We start from the raw sequence: 18,030 nt of genomic DNA, 5'->3' as shown, positions 1-18,030 counted from the left end.
TAGCTCATAGGGCCACATGGGCAGGGATTACTTTGGAAAACATTTGCATAACAGCACAGAGGACGAAAATCTGGATTTGCACTAACAAATCCCTCTTAAAGCGTTGCTATGCAAAGAAACAAGGCCTGTGTTCAACATGTCAAAGGTGGTGTTGATGTTTTTGGTCACATCTGGGATGAATCACAGGGTGGTTCCAAGACTTTTCTTTCTCCTTTTTTAAAGAAAGGCGAGTGTCTGCAATGATGTGAGGTTGCATCAGTGTCCTTGACAAAAGTTATTTACATTTCTGTGAAAACAGCATCAATGTAGAACAGATTTGGGACATTTTAGAGCAATGTTCTGTTTGTCGCCTTCAAAATAAAACCTTTTCATGTGATGTTTGTGTACTTTTCAACAAAACAATGCACATTCTGCAAACATTACAAGAGAAAGCGGTTACTGGACTGGCCTGTCTGCAGTCATGACCTGCCAGCAGCAGGGAATGTTTTTGCAAGAAGAATGGGACAAAATAAATACTTCTGGGGTTAAAGTTATGTCCCTTGAATCCCAAACAAAAAGTATATTAACATAGATGTGTATTAACAAATGAATCAAAACTCATGGTTTCTGCAAAGAATTTAGTAAAGTTCATGTCTGAGTCACTGAATTTACTGCTTCAGAAGTTTTCCGTGTCGTTCCAACTTTAACCTGGTTTAGGCTTGTAAATCTAGTCTGCCACTTTGTGTAAACTGACTTTCCCAGAAATACAAGCGGGACACAATGAACTATCTGCCATCAGACAGATTGAAAACAGCTGTTGAGGCATGATATTTTCAGTAAACACCCTTTCTCATGGAAATGGTTGCCATCAGCAATAAATTGCCGTTTCCATGGTAACTACAGAGTTTTTGGGTGGAGGATGACAAGACGCTTCATGTGACAAACAAGCATTCAATTCATTTATTGTGTACAGAGCGAGGCAGGGAGGGAGGGGGCCTGGACAGAGAAACATTAAACATGGAAAGTTTATTGGGGAAAGGGAGATTTTCTCTGAACCACTGAATCGTGAGATTACACTGAGCGGAGTGGGACATACGCGCACGCTCACCATATCAAGACTTTATACACACAAGCAACGCAAACACAGATCTCACACGCACCATCTCTTACTCAGGCCATGCAGGATAACGAGGAGGTCGGGGTTGGTGGATGTGTGTGGATGCAGACGCTTTCCTCATAAACCCACTGCTTAAGTTATTTTCTTATTATATTTTCGTAAGACAAATTCATGTATGATTGAACAGACATTTACAGGATGTTAAAATCAGGTGAAAGATATGCACGAGTATCCACCCACTCATCCGTCCACTCATATTCTACACCTGAATTATCCTATCCTTTCACTCCAAATTATTTATTTATCTGTAATTTCTGTACAAACAGGGAAGATAATATTTTCAAATAAAATAGGTCCACTGGGGAAAAAAACAACTAAGACTATACACAAGTGCTTTGCTCTTAAATAGTATTGTCCATGAACCATGAAATATACTTATAATTTCCTTTTAAACACCTTCTGTAATATTATTCTATATTTTTAGTTAAACCCACTGACACACGGTGAAACATTTTAGTTTAACATTGTATGCTTTCCATAACAAACAAATGTCTTGTAAAAAAAATATTTTTAAACAATAAAAAAAGTGCCATATCTTAAAAACACCACATTAAGACATGTTCCGACAAAGTGCATAGATATGTAATATTATTGAGTCAAAAGGGAAGCTTTACGCACTCTGCACATAAGCTACATTACAATATCCAACTAAGTTATGCTCCTGTGTGTCAAGTTAACAGTGTCTGGAGGTCATAAACGAAATATATGTGATATGTTTTCTTCAAAGTTCCTTAGCTCAGGATGGTTTAAGGTGTAGGGTTGAGGTCCTCTCGAGGGTGTGCCTCTGTTGAGGCTGGTGTGCAGCTTTACAAGTCCATGCAGAAGTAAATGAAGACTCAAATTATGTTTACACCCCTTAAATCATGTTTAATTGAATGAGCGAATTCACAATACAGCATCATGCCTGAGAGCTCATTTCTACTCAACATCAAACTGACAGAAACATATTTGATTGGTAATTTTACTCTCTACACCCCTCATTTTCTTTATCAGCAGTTGGACCATCAACAGCTGGTGTTCATTTATCTTTTAGGAACAAACTCGTTGGAAGTCAGGTGTTAAACTGGTCCAGGTTGATAAAACACCTGCTGGATTATTAGGGCCAGAGCACTTACAGTGCGAAGGCCCTATTGTATCTGTAGGAATTTTTCTTTCTTTCTTTCTTTCTTTCTTTCTTTCTTTCTTTCTTTCTTTCTTTCTTTCTTTCTTTCTTTCTTTCTTTCTTTCTTTCTTTCTTTCTTTTTGCCCCCCTAAACGTGCCCCAAAAGTCACCAAATTTTGCACGCAAGCCAGGCCCAGCATTAATGGGCGTGGCAAAATAGCTCAACAGCGCCCCCTAGAAAACTTTGTGCCTCAAGCCCCACAATACGGTTTGACGTACATGCACGAAAATTGCTACACACCTGTATCATGTCGCAAATTAAAGAAAAGTCTCTTGGCGCCATGGCCGAAGCCGAACAGGAAGTCAGCCATTTTGAATGAATCGTGTAATTTTGGCGCTATTTATGCCATTCCTTCGGCAGTTAATACGACCCGAACCGTATCGTGCACCCAGGTGTGTTATACATCAAAATGTGCGTCTCTAATGCGCATTACTTTTCTCAGTCAAAAGCGCTAGACGCCAAAAAGCGCGCCCCCCCTATCTATCTATCTATCTATCTATCTATCTATCTATCTATCTATCTATCTATCTATCTATCTATCTATCTATCTATCTATCTATCTATCTATCTATCTATCTATCTATCTATCTATCTATCTATCTATCTATCTATATAAACATATATATTTTTTTATATTCTATATACATGTATATACTGTATACTGTATGTGGTTTTGCGTTTGTGACTACATCCATTATACTGCCAGTATTGCCAGAGTGTCCAAGCTGTAATCACTTAAGAGATTTAAGATTATCTCTTCTCTGCCAAAAAGCACCTTTCAGTAATGTTATTATTCACACAATATCCACAAACCAACAGTAACAGAAAGACAATCAGAGATCCACGCTTGAGCGGATGAATCTATTTTTAAATTGGTCCACTCAACCACAGCCCACAGTCAATAACACACTGATATTATTCAAGCTATATTGAAATAGGAACAAATGAAATGGAATACAGAAAAAAATAAGAAGAAACGCTCAGTTTTTCCCCAAACCACAGGCGATTACTCAAATATTTTTCATATATCACGGAGCAAGAAAAAATACTGACAGCATAACTTTCAACTCATATCCTTAAAGACTACATTATGGACTGATTTACCCTGCTAACTTAAATGACAACATAAGATCACTCATCACAGTGACTGAGGTTTGAAAAATGTGTCGTGTGAAAAAGTGCTTCATTTCAGCAAAGGTAAGATATTCTAATCAGAGACAAATAATGCTTTGGTGTTCCTGTCTTTAGTTATCAAAACTTTTACTTTTAAGACTAAGACTTAAGACACTTTAATAAAAAATTCAACAACTGTATATTTGTTTAGTTGTGAAAACTGAGATATTATCTTGAACATCTAAGATTCAAGGATCAATATGTCACTGTTTTAATGCTTTTGTTGTTGTTGCATTCTAGTTAGCGCTGAAGCCAGAGCAGACTGTCCTCTACCTGGTGGATAAGTCAAATGCTGCTGAGACAAGAACAGGAGTCAGCTTCCAGCACCCTGAGATCCTCGCCCATGCAGATCTGGTCTCGCCAACTGTGTCAGAACCGTACTACTGGAGACTACCGGAACAGTTCACCGGCTCCATGGTGGGAATCCTCAGACTGAGTCATTTGTTTTACCTACATGCATGACCGATTTTACACCTTACTTATACCTGATCCAGTTAACAAACAGATCTAAAGCAGGTTGCACACTTAATGAAAGTCTTCATCCTTTTTTTTCTTTTTTCAAATCAAGTGAAACAATGCTGCTAAGTTAACTAAAAAAATGTAGGCATGAAGTCTGCCAAGATATATTCTCTTACCAGTTTTGATTCCTTCACATACAAATTAAAATAATAGAAATGAAGATTTCTCTGTATCAAAGCAAGACTTTTCTGATTAAATCTAAAATTGGTTGTCTTCAATTGTCTCTTAGATCACAGCTTACGGTGGGCAGTTGAAATACGCAGTGTTTTACGAAGCCAGGGAGGAAACCGGTCCTTCCTCCTATGAGCCTCAGGTCATCATTAAGGGCGGCGCTAACCACAACATAGTGATGACACGGCACATCACAGGACTTCAGATTGGTCAGCTCACCCGCCATGAGGTCGACATGACAGAGGTAATTTAAGTGGGATGCTCATCCAGATGGAAAGTAGACCGTACAGCATATTTTATATATGTTTAGTCGCCATGGTCAAAGATTTTATTTCACAAAAAGATGCCAAAGGTAAACTTGATTTGTGAATGTATTAATTGGTTGTCTGTATGTGTGTGCAGCATGAGTGGAAGTTTGCAGACGGCCGGTCTATAACTCGAGAAGACTTCATGGACATGCTATTCTATGTGGATTACATCTTAATTAAGGCGTCACATGGCAACGCGATGAGACAGAGCCGGTAAAGCACACACACACACATGCACACGCACAGTTTCATGTATCTCAGAGAAGTGTGGCTCTTAGATGTGAAATGTGGTATCTTAATCAGTAATGACTGAGGGAGAACAGATGCTTTTCATTTATTTCTCAAGGTGTGATGATCAAAATTGTCTTTCTTACCTTTAGACCTTTTTTCTGCTAAGTATAATCTGCTGCACAGAAATCATCATAGTTCCCTTAGAATTGTATTTTACATCTTGAATTAAGGTTTTCACAGTGTCCGAGGAAAACAGGGACAACACAAAGTCAACAAATCGTAGGGTTGGATTATATGCTTTTAAATAGTGATGTTTGACTTCTGCCCTCCAGTATTTCAGAAATTAGTCTCACTGTGGCAGAAGAGGGTACGCCAACTCAGGAAAGTGAGAAAGCCCATCAGATAGAGAAGTGTGAATGTCCGGCTGGATATTCTGGACTTTCCTGCGAGGTACGTGTACATTCCCTTTTATTCATAGTTTAACATTTTTAAAAGGTTACTTTAGAGAAAAAATACTTCAGAAAAAGTATGCAGCGTTGTTCTTGGTATTTCTATAAGAAACTGAATGGGGTGTTAATTTACTGGTTTATAAATGTATTATATTATAATATTATAGAGTTTATTAAATTGCTAGTATTGCATTTTGAAAGTTACTCTATGAAGCAATACCACTTCTGAGCACATGCTGGTAAGATAGCCCAGGAAAGTTCATGTATCAACCCTTAGCATAAGACAGTGTGCCTCTGCCGGGACAAAAGGGAATTATTACAGGACCTTTTCACCTCCGTACTCATTAGCACAGTATAGTCAGCTGTTCTTTTGTCACCATCTAACTTCTAACTTCTGGGTTGAGTTTCATAGGGAAGCACAATATTTCTAATATGACTGACTGACGGTCAGCTCAGCCAGTAGTTACACACTATCACTTCCTCATCTGTAATCGACACGCCACGCGCTTAGTGAAGCAACCACGTGTTTGTACAAACCCAGCTTCGGCTAAACATGACAGTACCTTTGATTTCACCGTTGCGAATGGGCTAAACAGTATATTCGGCTGTAAATGTCTGCCGGCAGCTTTGGAGCTATTTCGGTGGGGATCCGCTGAAGGCCCTGGTAGCCAAAGCTAACTTTGATTGGCATACTGTGGGTGTGTTCCCGCCGGCTTCCAGAGCAACATGGCTGCACCCCGCAAGAAGATAAATAGGCTTCAAAACAGCTCTTCAGAAACCAATGGGTAACCTGACCGAATACTTCGTCTATTCTATTTTACAGCAGAGCTATATTCCTCCATCTGGCCAGAAGTGGTATGTGCTACATAGTGTGACTTGAACATAAATGCATAACGGTATTTTCTTCACAAGTATTAAGGGAGTATTATTAAAAAAGAAAGAAAAGTCCAGTGCATCAGGCCACCCGGTCTGTATCCTGGAAGTGGGTGGCAAAAAGCTGTATGACACGGATCAAAATAGTCTTTAGAAGAGAGAGGTGGAGAGGAGCTGAGAGTTTGACTTTCTAAAACCAGCTGCTGAGAAAAGAACTGTAAAGAGAAGGCTAAGAAAGGGAGCTGCTGTGTTTATCTCTGTAGTATTTTAACCATAATATATCAGAGACTTTTCATAAGACCTCAGGGAATTTTGTCAACGGGTTAAAATACAGATAAATAAATAAAGCACTAATCCAGTATGTCTACTAAGTCAATTTGCATTTTGGAGGTATTGTATTAAAGGAAACCAGAATATATGAATATGTAGTTCAAAATAGAGTTAGTGACTCTCAAAGTGAAACTGTTAATAAAACCCAGATGCAAAAACATTTAGCATCAGGGTTAAAGACAAGAAAGTTGCAGGTGATTATTACAAAAAAAAGTGTTTATTGTGATACAAGTGACTTTATAAGCGTACGGTAGACTGACTTCTAATTCAGAGCTCTGCTGCCTTGAGACTCAGAGCAATGTGGGGGTCTTAGACTCGGCTTTCATTAGTATCTCATAGGTTTCCAATTTACATTTAGTGTTTTAAGCCTCTGCATAGGCTAACAGGGATGTCTCCTTTTTATGCCTTATTTTTTGCTTTGCTTAGCCTGGATTAATCCTCTCAGAGAATCTCATCCTCTCAGTTGTGATTTTGTCAAAGCAATTGACATTCAGCTTTGTCCACCTCCTTCTCCTAAGCCACAGAAATCATAGAGCGGTGACTCAATCTTGAGTTTAATGAGGATTTCTTGGAGACAGCTTATGATACAAAGGCGCTACAGCTCGAGGTAGTTCCGGTACTTCTGGAACCTCTGGCGCCTGAAAGTCATTTACGTTCGATTGTGTTATTCTGAAGGAAATACAAGCTTTGCCAGGAAACTTTTAACTGTATTTTTCAACTTCTCTTCACTTGTTTACAGAGCAGGGTCTGTCTTTGTTTGCTAAAAAGAAAAAAGAAACTGTGCATATAATTTAGAAGCTATACATACAGCTGAAAAACCAAATAGCTTACGCTAGCTAGACTTTAAACATTTAGGTCGTAGAGGGCGCGGCTGACAGATGGCTGTTCTATTTGTAGCTGCCGTCGATGCTAATAAAGTATTTTTAAACGGGCGTTTAGTGCTAGCAGAGGGAACAGATGGCTCTTTAAATGGACTCCATTAATTATTACAGAACAGGAGAGAGAGCAAGAGAGAGTTACCTTGTATGCGTATGAATTACGCTGGCTTGTATGCGAGTATGTGTGTCTCTCTGTGTTCAAAACCTACTGAAGGGAATAACTCTTAATTGAGTGTATGCATGTGAAACAGAGAGCGGTCAACAGTTGCCCAGGGAAGTGACCATTAGGGATAATTATGTGACTCTGAACTGGTTTGTGTGTAGGAAGTGGTTTTTCAGGCACAGGGTGAGACACACATGCTGAATCCGAGCTAGATCTGACAGTGTGCATCTTATTTTCATCTTTTTTGAAATCTTCTTGTATGTCCATGTAGGAGTGCGCCGCAGGTTTCTACCGACTCCGCCCAGACTCCCCTGTATCAGTCCCAGCATCCAGAATGCCCACAGCTGCAGGCATGGGCAGCTGTGTCCGCTGTCAGTGCAGTGGGCACTCTTCCACTTGTGACCCTGAGACATCCATATGCCAGGTAAATGAGTGTGTGTGTGTGTGTGTGTGTGTGTGTGTGTGTGTGTGTGTGTGTGTGTGTGTGTGTGTGTGTGTGTGTGTGTGTGTGTGTGTGTGTGTGTGTGTGCGTGTGCGTGTGTGTGTGTGTGGACGGTCTACCGCTGGACACACTCGTGGAGCCATATGCTGGGTAGTTTTGGGAGGAGGGAGTGGTAAAAGTTTTAAAAAAAAAGGTGTGTGTTGGGACTTTGGGTACCGTAATTGGCCTGACAGTAATGAATCCCCCCAGCCTACTTTTCTGTGATGTTTTTCTTCTTCTGAATCTGAACCAAAGCTAGCCTTTTTTTCTCTTATTACGGACAAAAAAAGATTAACTCACGAGTCTCTCAGAAGAATATGCTGTTAACATGAATAAAGAAATCCAACAAGATGCACCAAACATTCAACTTAACCTTTTTTTTTTTGCTTCGCCTGTGTATATGTGCACACTAGATTGTGGTCTAGAGGGATCATAAATTGCACTCTTAAACTCCCCATGACTGGACAAGACATAAGCCTTCCAGAAGGAGGTTTTGCTGCTCAAATACACTGCAGAGGTGTTTGCTGGGATTAAAAGAGGAATAATAAAAAGGAGCTTTCATAACGGATGATGAATGTTATACCTTTGCCTATGTACTTCCTGATGTTAGCAAGTCTGAAGTCTTGTTGTACTCTTACAAGAAATTATGATTGCAAACTTTTTTCAAACTTGCTACCACTAAGATTTGACTTTATGAGAGATCAAAGATAATATTCCGTCCCCTTGTTGACTTAAAATGTGACACATGAGTGTCTTACTGCTTCTGCTACACTGAAAATATGGCGACGATTAAGGGGAAGACAGAATCCAATGTTCCAGCCTCATTCTTCTGACTGTATTTTTTGTACCATCCAAGTACTTGATATGTACTGCGCAGCAAGAAAATTGTCAGTATCAGTCAGTGCTTGTGCTCTCAAAATAGCATGCGTAAGTGTGCGAAAAGTGCAGATAAGTGCATTATTTGCAATGCCGTGAGTATTAGTAATGGAGAGCCTGTGAACATGCTCATGTATCCATATCTGTATCTGAGTCCACAATGTCACTGCCTGGAGTTCACATGAAGATTTTAATTCCATATATATATATATATATATATATATATATATATATATATATATATATATATATATATATATATATATATATATATATATATATATATATATATATGGGACCTTTGCAAAAACTATTTGAGAAACACTGGTCCACTTTAGTCGAAATCAGTTCATGCTGGTGTATCGAAGAAGATTTGAAACACAGTGAAATCCTGAGGTAAACCTTCCTCGTGATGGTTTTAGAAAGATTTTACATTTCAAGCACTTAGTTTCAGTTTTTAGATGAACTATCTTTTCCACATTTGCTCTATAAGACAAGAGATATGTTCCTGAATATTCTCTTCTTTCTAATTAATCTGCTCTACAAATGTGGCTCCCGTCTCGTTATCTGTTTATTATCTTCTACCTTCTTCTATTGTTTCTCCCTTCTCAGCGAACCAATCTAAGTCCTTTTTCTTCTTCTCTGCTACAATTTATTTTCAAATTCTCCTTCTTCTTGTCCTCAATTATGTATTAATAGATCTTTTGTCTTCCTTCATCTCTTCTCCTGTCGTTTTTTTGTTGTTCATTTCTTCAGTCCTCCTTTACACCCTTTCTCATTCTTCCTCACCACAGCCTGATTTTTCTAATTTAAGCAATTTGTTTATTTTTTTCTGTCTTTCCCTCCTTCTTGTGTTTCATTTCTGTCTCTCGCTCTGCCTCCCAGCTATTTTTTCCCTCTTTCCCATTCCTATCTCATTCTCCGTAACGGCATCATTAGCATTTTCTAACTGAGCAGTCTAAATTGAAAATGCTAAACGAGTTTGTTCCCGTGGTAATTAGCAGTAACGAGGAACACAGGAAGTAAATGGAAAGGACTTGCCTCGTTAGGAGGAAACTTCCTGTTGTACCAATTGAAGTTCCCATTTTCATCAAACTCGTCGTAACCCTGGGGATATGGAGCGGGTTTGTGTGTGTGTTTTGGAGTTTTGTCAAAACTGTGTGTTTCCACGTGCGGGTGTCAGCTGATGAGTATTTCCCTTCTGCTTTTTTGTGCACGTGCTGTGTTCATGTAAATACTATGAAGATTTAATTCATTTAGAATCTATCATGACACCAGTGGGAGTGGGCCAGTGTGTGGGTGGATGTGAAAATGAAATCAAAAATAGCCCCCCCCCCCCCGAAAAAAACAAAAAAAACAATTGTGGGCATGAAAACATTTGGGATATGGTGATTCTTGTCTGTGTCACTTTGTGGCAGTCTTTGCAAGAACAGGGGGAGAAATCCTGCCAAGAAAATGAGTGTTTCAGGCACGCTGCTCTTGAGGAGGGATGCTTATTAAACTCTGGAGTGTGTGGGATCGTAGCTGTCAGCTAACAGCTAGCCCAGTACCGTCTCACTGCACCCCCGTGACAGGATGGGACCAAAAGTCCCTCATTATTGACATCGGATGACTGCGAGATTCAAAGTCTGCAGCAGTAGAAAATAAAGGAGATAAAAAGAAATCAATGGTCATTACCTGCTCTTTTAGGGAGTTTTTTGTTTTGTTTTGTTTTTTTTGTGGGGGGGGTTTCCCTCTGGATGCATAAATCTGTACTGAGGTAGCTCTACAAAAGATTAAAAATATTGCAGGATATTTCTTGAAGAATCTTTGAACTGTCCAGATAAATGCGCCTGTGTTCTTACACCGTACACTGCTGCTATTTCTTCATCTTATTTAATGTTCACACACTTCAGTCATCAGTACTGTCCAAAATGAAATGAAAAGATTAAAAAAAACTCTTCAATGTTCTCCACAGTAATCATGTCTGTCACTAATTTACCATCTTATTGAAACACGTCAAACACAGTCACTGCTCCTGCACTTAATGCTCTACATTTGTTATTTTATTCCACTGGTTTGTATAAACTATTTAAATGTTTTTTTTTTGTTTTTTTCTATCCAAATACTGTCTTGTTTGTGCCATTGGCAAATACAACATGCACATAACTGTAAAGCTTAACTTATTTTAATTTATTTTGAAAGTTAGTTTGTTTGTCTGGATAAGCAGCGTGAGTCCTGTTTTTTCCCTGTCACCGTGTCAGAGCTGCGTTTGTTGCGCTCACCGCGACAGTCTGCATTCAACAGCAACCACACACACCCAGATCGCATGCTGGGTAGATGATGATGGGAATTTCAGGACCCACGAGTTGTAGTTTACTTCGTGGGGAGTTGGAAAAGGTAATAGTGTATTCACAAAGAAAGCATTAATTTCCTGTGTGATGTTTGTGTTGGTAGAATTGTCAAGACAACACTGAGGGTGATCGGTGCGAGCGCTGTGCTCCCGGATTCTACGGAGTGGTCCGAGGTTCTCCTGACGACTGCAAACCCTGCGCCTGCCCCCTTACCAACCCCGAAAACAAGTAAAGCTTCAGTTTCTTTCTTTTTTTCATGTCCTGGTTGATGACCAAAACATAGATTTGGTGTTTCTGCCTTTGGACCAACGGCATACCTTCATGCTGCTATGCTGACACATTTTCAAAAAAAGCAACATTTCACACACAACAACATTAATATATTTTTTTTCAATTCAATTCAAGTTTATTTATATAGCGTCTATTACAACAGAAGTTGTCTATATGCGCTTTCCCGAGACCCAGAACATGACCCCCAAGCAATTATTACATAAACATAACATAAACAGTGGCAAGTAAAAAACTCCCCTAATGGGAGAAAAACCTTAAGCCAAACTTGTTGTGCTTGTAATTGAGAATTGTGAGTTTTCTCTCCACCAGTACACTATGTATATATTCTGGGATGCTTTTCTATTTCAAAGCTACACAAATCTCCAACCTTGATAAAAGTGGACAGAGCCACACTTTCTTTGTGACCACATTTAGCTCGATGCACGCTCTCAAAAAGGGAACTTTGGCTGTGGGTGATGATCTTTCACAAGTCCTCAATAACGCCAGCATAGACAAGTATACATGCTGAGGAATGCCCTCTGTCTTACCTGTAGTGCTCACAGTGCTCTCAGTTTGGAAAATAGGGATTTCTCATGGGGAGCAAGGCAGGCAGAATTAGATCCAGCTTCACTGTAAAAAAAACAATGCAAACCTCACCTTTCTAAGCTGCTGTGCATGCAGTAACATGGAATAGGCTTTGAAAAAATAGTCTGGTGCAAAGTGGAACCATCTAACACAACAACTTATGAACTTTGAATTGTTTTTATATAGAGATTTGCTCCTGTCTTAGTAACTGTTAGCTGTTGCATTTGTTTTCTTCTTTATCTTGAAAAAAATCCTCTGAAAATTCTCTTTGTGTGTCTAGTTTCAGCCCTAGTTGTGTAACTGAGGGATTTGATGACTACCGCTGCACCGCCTGTCCTGAGGGATACGAGGGGAAATACTGTGAAAGGTCAGAGACATGAAAAATGCGCAGGAAGACATGATCTTGCCTTTTGTCCCTTTTTTTATTTCTTTTTACATCGACATACTGTATGCTTCAAAAGCGTGGAAATTAATTGGGGGCTCACACGACTCTGACAGAACATTTTCACTCCCTTTCAAGTTTCTCACAATTCAGACTTGGATCTCAAAATTATATACAAGCTTAAGTTTTTCTGTGCTTTTATTATTGTGAAAAAAAAGAGATTTATGGCAAATGAATTGCTACATTCTTCACTTCTTACTTGGTTAAACAACCTTTGGTCAACCTGGAAATGATCCTACGAGGCGCAGCCTTTCTTTTCAGGTTTCTCCCAACTTTCTGTCAGAAAAATATAATTTCAGGCCACATTAGATGTTTTAAGTCGGTGGGCAGCCCTTTACCAGTCTTTCCAGAAATGCTGGGCATTGTTGGGGTCACAAAAATGCCCACTCACATTCAGTCTCAAGAACAGAGACTGACGACAATTGTGAGCTTTTTGCTCGCAATTGGTCATATTTCATTCTGTCCTGACTGCAAAATGTAGATATTAAGTTTATGTTGCATGCATATATATATATATATATATATATATATATATATATGTATATATATATGTATATATATATATATATATATATATATATATATATATATATATATATATATATATATATATATATATATATATATATATATATATATATATATATATATATATCCAATGTTTATTCAACTTTCCACAAAAAAAGCTTTTGACCTGAATGTAACATTCCTTCATAAATACAAACACAATGTAGTCCCCAACTTTACACTTGTAAAGACTAACTTAAGATTCCTTTTTTTTTTTAAACAGCTCAGTGTAAAACAATAAACCATATGCATCACAAACATTTTACAAGAAGTGCATTGGTTAGTTAAATTTCCCGTGTAATTATGTCTAACCTCATATGGAGGAAAATAAAAGGCTAAAAAAATATCCCCTTCTCCTAAGTGGGTTGAAAACAGGGTGGATACAAATATAAATCAAGAACAAATAAAGTGCACATATAACAGCAGGAAGTGTAACTCAACCTACAGTATAAGCTATAATTAGCTAATACTTTAGATTCTATGGAGCAGATCTCTCTTTGCTCATCTAATGTATTCAGGTGAGGAACCGGCCTCCTTCCCTCACATCTGTCAAGCGTTGTCTGCTTTTGACGGGCGGGGGGGGCGGCTGCGCTGCGTTGCGCTGTGCTGCGCTCTCTGCATTGGTCGTGTTTGGATGCAAGTGAGACTCGACGTACTTCGATGGTAATTCATTTCAAATCGGCAGCTTTAGTCTTGTCCAGCGAACCATCTGGGCATCTTTTTGAAAGTGAACTAGCCGTTCAAAAGTCCCTTTTCATTCTCCATCTTTCAGTTTACCATACTTTTCCTCAAACTACAGGTGCCGTCGTTTTCATCCTGCGCGTTAATCGCGCGTTAAAAAAATCGTCGGCGTTAAGAGGACGTTAAGTTAACGCGTTATTAACGTGTTAACTTTGACAGCCCTAATATATATATATATATATATATATATATATATATATATATATATATATATATATATATATATATATATATATATATATATATATATATATATATATATAATTACACAGTATTACATAATATACATAAATACTAGGGGTGTCACGGTACACACAAGTCACGGTTCGGTACGGGTTCGGTACGGGTTCGGTACGGGTTCGGTACAACGGGAAAAAAAATACAAAAAGTCCCAAATGTATAAGACAAGTTTTTTCTTCCTTTATTTTGATCATAGCATTTGAAAGTTAAAGTTTGTTCAATTGGCTACAAAACTAAAAAGCATCTCTTATTAAAATGTAAAATAAATAGAATAAAACATTTAACTTGTGCATTAGTGTTTTTAATTTTTTATGTTTTTTATGTGAGCGCGGGATGGGACATTGTAACGAGGCTCGAGCACTTTTAATAAACACTTGAACCCGGGCTCCTCTACTGCTGCATATGGGCAGAGCCGTCTGGGGGCGGAGCATTCTCCATGGGCCTTATGATAGTCATTTTAACGTTCGACAACATCATCCTACCCATCAAACTACATTCATTCTCCCTTTTATTGAGCCAAGCCTATAGGCCTATGCTGCAGAAAGCAGAGTAAAGTCACACACACACACACACACACCGGCCTGACAGCTGTCAATCACATGGCGCTGAAAACTCAGAGTCACAGACTGACTCAGTTCCATCTTTGATTCAGCTTAAATACAAAAAAAACATAACTGGTCTAAAATTACACCATCTATTTAGATAGATAGACACAGCGGTCTGTAACATCATTTCTGAGCTCTATAACAGAGAATAGACTCGGCGGTCTCGTTCACAACAACACAAGCACATTACAGGCATCTGGTCAAGACACATTCTGATAAATAAAGTATTTATGAAGGTAACACTGACTCACCAACGGTAGTTGACTCTTCCATAACCCAAAATAATCCAGGTAACGTGGAAAACGGGGTAACATTCAAAACTTTGTACAAATTTAGTCCTCTTTTAAACTTTAGCGCTAATCTCCTTCACCGCAAATTTGCTGTGACTGTTAAGGCTGATTTATGGTACCGCGTTACACCAACGCAGCACCTATGGCGAAGGTTGCGCGTCGCCGCATAACCTCGCCGTAGACTGCGCCGTACCCTACGGCGTATGCGTCGATTTAACGCAGAACCATAAATCAGGCTTTACACCCAATCCGCGTTGGCTCACCTGATGCGTTCAGGACAGTTGTAAATTAAGAATTAAAACATTTTATCGTTATTATAGCCTACAATTTATGATGATATATGAATTGCACATATATTTATTGATATGCACAGACTAGCACACATTTAGGTCTGTAATGGAACGTGACTTTTGATATTTATAAGGGAAAAAAAACGATGATTGATTTTTTTTTATTTATTTATTTTTTTTAACTCAGTCAGACGTATTCGCCGTATGACTGCGTGTACCGAATCGTGACCCCCGTACCGTGACGGGACGGGACGAATACAAATACCGTTACACCCCTAATAAATACTAATAAAAATGCTTTCCCTAGTCTTAAAATTAAAAGATGAATTTCTAATTATCCAATTTCTGCATTAAGATGTGATTCTCATACTTTATAATGCTGCTTTCTGTCTCTGTTAGTGGTGTTACTGTTTCACATCAGTTTTATGTGTGTCCACTGCTGTGAGATGGTTACTGGTTGGTGCTATTGGTGCTGAGGAAATAAAAATGACTTTCCTCACATCATCCTTCTCTGTAGGTGTGCCACTGGTTACCATGGTAACCCAAGGATGCCAGGCGGGCACTGTGAAGAATGTAAGTGTTCCACGTGGGGAGCGCTGCCCGGACCATGTGACCCTGTCACAGGCCAGTGCCGTTGCAGGGTCGGTGCATCAGGAATGTCGTGTGACCAGTGCATGGAAAGGCATGTGTGTGGAGCATCCGGGATCATCTGTAAGGCTAACACACCTTTTTTTTTTCTCCATCATTTTCCCCATTATGAGCTTTATCCTCACTGAGGTTGTGACTAGGATTAAGAAACTAGAGAAGTTATCACAAAAAGTAGTCGGTTTTTTGCAGACATCTTGTTTCTCAGTTTCTTCTATCTGTTCCAGCAGTTCACTCATCTGCAATGGCACCTGATGGGATTTTTACTTTTCATTGACAATGAAATGCAAATCAGATGCCTTTTATCTAGTTGCCATGGGAAACCAGAGATTGTGGCAGAAGTCAGATTCAAGTCATTCAGAAAATAATTTCAATGTCATTTGGAACTAATTTAAACTTAATATGACCATAATGGCAGGGCCAATTTGGTTCCATTAGCATGTCTAGAGGTAAGTGTGTGCAATCAAGTGAGAATACAGAAGAAAAGGTCGAGAGACAGAGGCTGCTGTGAAATTGCCGCTGTCAGGTCAGTAAGAAAATTGCTTGCTCATGTCTTTATGTGTTCAGACACAGAATGTGTGTTCATAAATTGGCAGTGCGAGTGCTGTAGTGCACTCTGACACCAAACCACATGCTCCTGAATCTAAACTATAACCATGATTCTTGGTGATGACGGTTTTACACGCAGTGGAGCAAACAAGCTGCCGTTTTCCTGAAAGAGTGAAGACATTTTGTGTTTTGCCTTGACTCTTGGCTCCGAGCACTGCTTCGAGAAAGATACTCCACCCATATGAAACCCCAGTATCAACAGAATCCCTTCAGAATGATGACAATAACAGCAAGTTAAGATTTTTGTGATTTTGTGCTTGTGTTGTACACAATTGTTTTACATGATTTGGAAATTGGTTCATCACTCCTTTTTTTTTCTTAAGGTCTCTGGTTTGGCAAGGTCTTTGTTGCCACAAACCATGCACTGAATTTTGCGCATGCATGTGTAAGACTGCATGAGCGCAAGTCTTTATTTATGTGTTCCACTTTTGTCAGAGATTGATAGACTAGAAAGAGTTTTTATTTCATTTAATTTATCTTTGATTTCCCTTGTCAGAAATTTTAATTTGTGTAATAAATCAGCCTCAGGTTACAGAAGGGAAAATAAATTCTCATGCACACGTGTGTGTGTGTGTCTGTGTGTGTGTGTGTGTGTGTGTGTGAATTCCCTAGTGTGTGCATATGCATGAGCGTGTGTGTATCTGTGTTTTTTCGCCTGCAGTGCGTGCTCATAAGAGGTGCTTCTTCTTCTCTGTGCTGAATTTCATGCATCGACAGCCCTGTCGCTCTGATGCCAGAGCCACTTAAACACAAGAACACATCGGTCATATTCTGATGTCTTTATGATCTCACATATAAAGCAGACTGTACAAATGCACTAAAAATACATCTATATCACTTCCTGCCTTCATCTTATTTCCATGTGCCTAATCAGAGCCCAGGCTGTCTCAGAAATTGTACTGGCTCTCCCACACACCCTCGAACCACAAAGCTGAGGCCAAACTGTGTGCTTTTATGTGTTTCTCTAGCTTGTGATGATGAGTGCTCAGGTTTGCTGATAAGTGATATGGACCGCCTGTATCGCATCATCACCGACGTCACTCTGACCACGCCTCTCCCGCCACCGTACAAGGTGTTATACCGCTTTGAAAACATGACAGAGGAACTCAAGGTAAAATGATCTATACTTAGCCATATCATATTTCTTCTACTAACTGATCATTTATGTACGTCATGTCAGTACTGCAAACCAGTTTATCCAGTTTGAGTAAATGCGTTCCCATTTTAAATAGCATTCTGTGTCTTTCAGATATATTGCTTTTTTTATTCTATTTGACGTGTTTAGAAGTGGACGTGTAAATAAATACATATTTGATTAGTGCTTCATAAACTCCTCGAGTCTTATGTGTAGAAAAGAGAATACAGTTAAACAGATGAGTGATAGTTTTTAGACTTGGTTGCATACTCCTATAAGAAAAGAGTTTAATATTAGTTATCTGTAAGATGCAACTTCATGTTAACTTTTAAGATTATCAGTTATCTTGAGTATGAAATGGTGTTTTCAGTCAGTGGAAGCACAGTGATGTTTACCTGTTTTATTAAAAAAAGAAAAAGAAAATCAAAGTCATGACACTTCATGACACATTTTATCAGTATCATGGCACCAAGAAATATGATCTTTAAGTAGAAAAAGAAGTGTTGT

General features: G+C 38.9%; 1 protein-coding gene across 5 annotated transcripts in view; it reads left to right on the top strand.

The window, feature by feature from the left end:
- Window positions 1-18,030, top strand: part of lama2 (laminin, alpha 2) — a 216,933-nt gene that overhangs the window by 149,025 nt on the left and 49,878 nt on the right. For 3 of the 5 annotated variants that reach the window (XM_061707050.1, XM_061707047.1, XM_061707046.1), the window contains 9 exons: window positions 3,733-3,909; window positions 4,241-4,426; window positions 4,585-4,703; window positions 5,054-5,171; window positions 7,686-7,838; window positions 11,208-11,332; window positions 12,240-12,326; window positions 15,652-15,845; window positions 17,357-17,499. In XM_061707050.1, coding sequence (XP_061563034.1) covers window positions 3,733-3,909; window positions 4,241-4,426; window positions 4,585-4,703; window positions 5,054-5,171; window positions 7,686-7,838; window positions 11,208-11,332; window positions 12,240-12,326; window positions 15,652-15,845; window positions 17,357-17,499 — 1,302 coding nt within the window. The remainder of the gene's footprint in view (window positions 1-3,732; window positions 3,910-4,240; window positions 4,427-4,584; window positions 4,704-5,053; window positions 5,172-7,685; window positions 7,839-11,207; window positions 11,333-12,239; window positions 12,327-15,651; window positions 15,846-17,356; window positions 17,500-18,030) is intronic. The other 2 variants (XM_061707051.1, XM_061707048.1) reach the window with 1 other exon arrangement.

Source organism: Cololabis saira, chromosome 18 (genome assembly GCF_033807715.1).
Source record: "Cololabis saira isolate AMF1-May2022 chromosome 18, fColSai1.1, whole genome shotgun sequence".
NCBI classification, from domain to species: Eukaryota; Metazoa; Chordata; class Actinopteri; order Beloniformes; family Belonidae; genus Cololabis; species Cololabis saira.
This window is presented reverse-complemented; position numbering and strand designations above follow the sequence as displayed.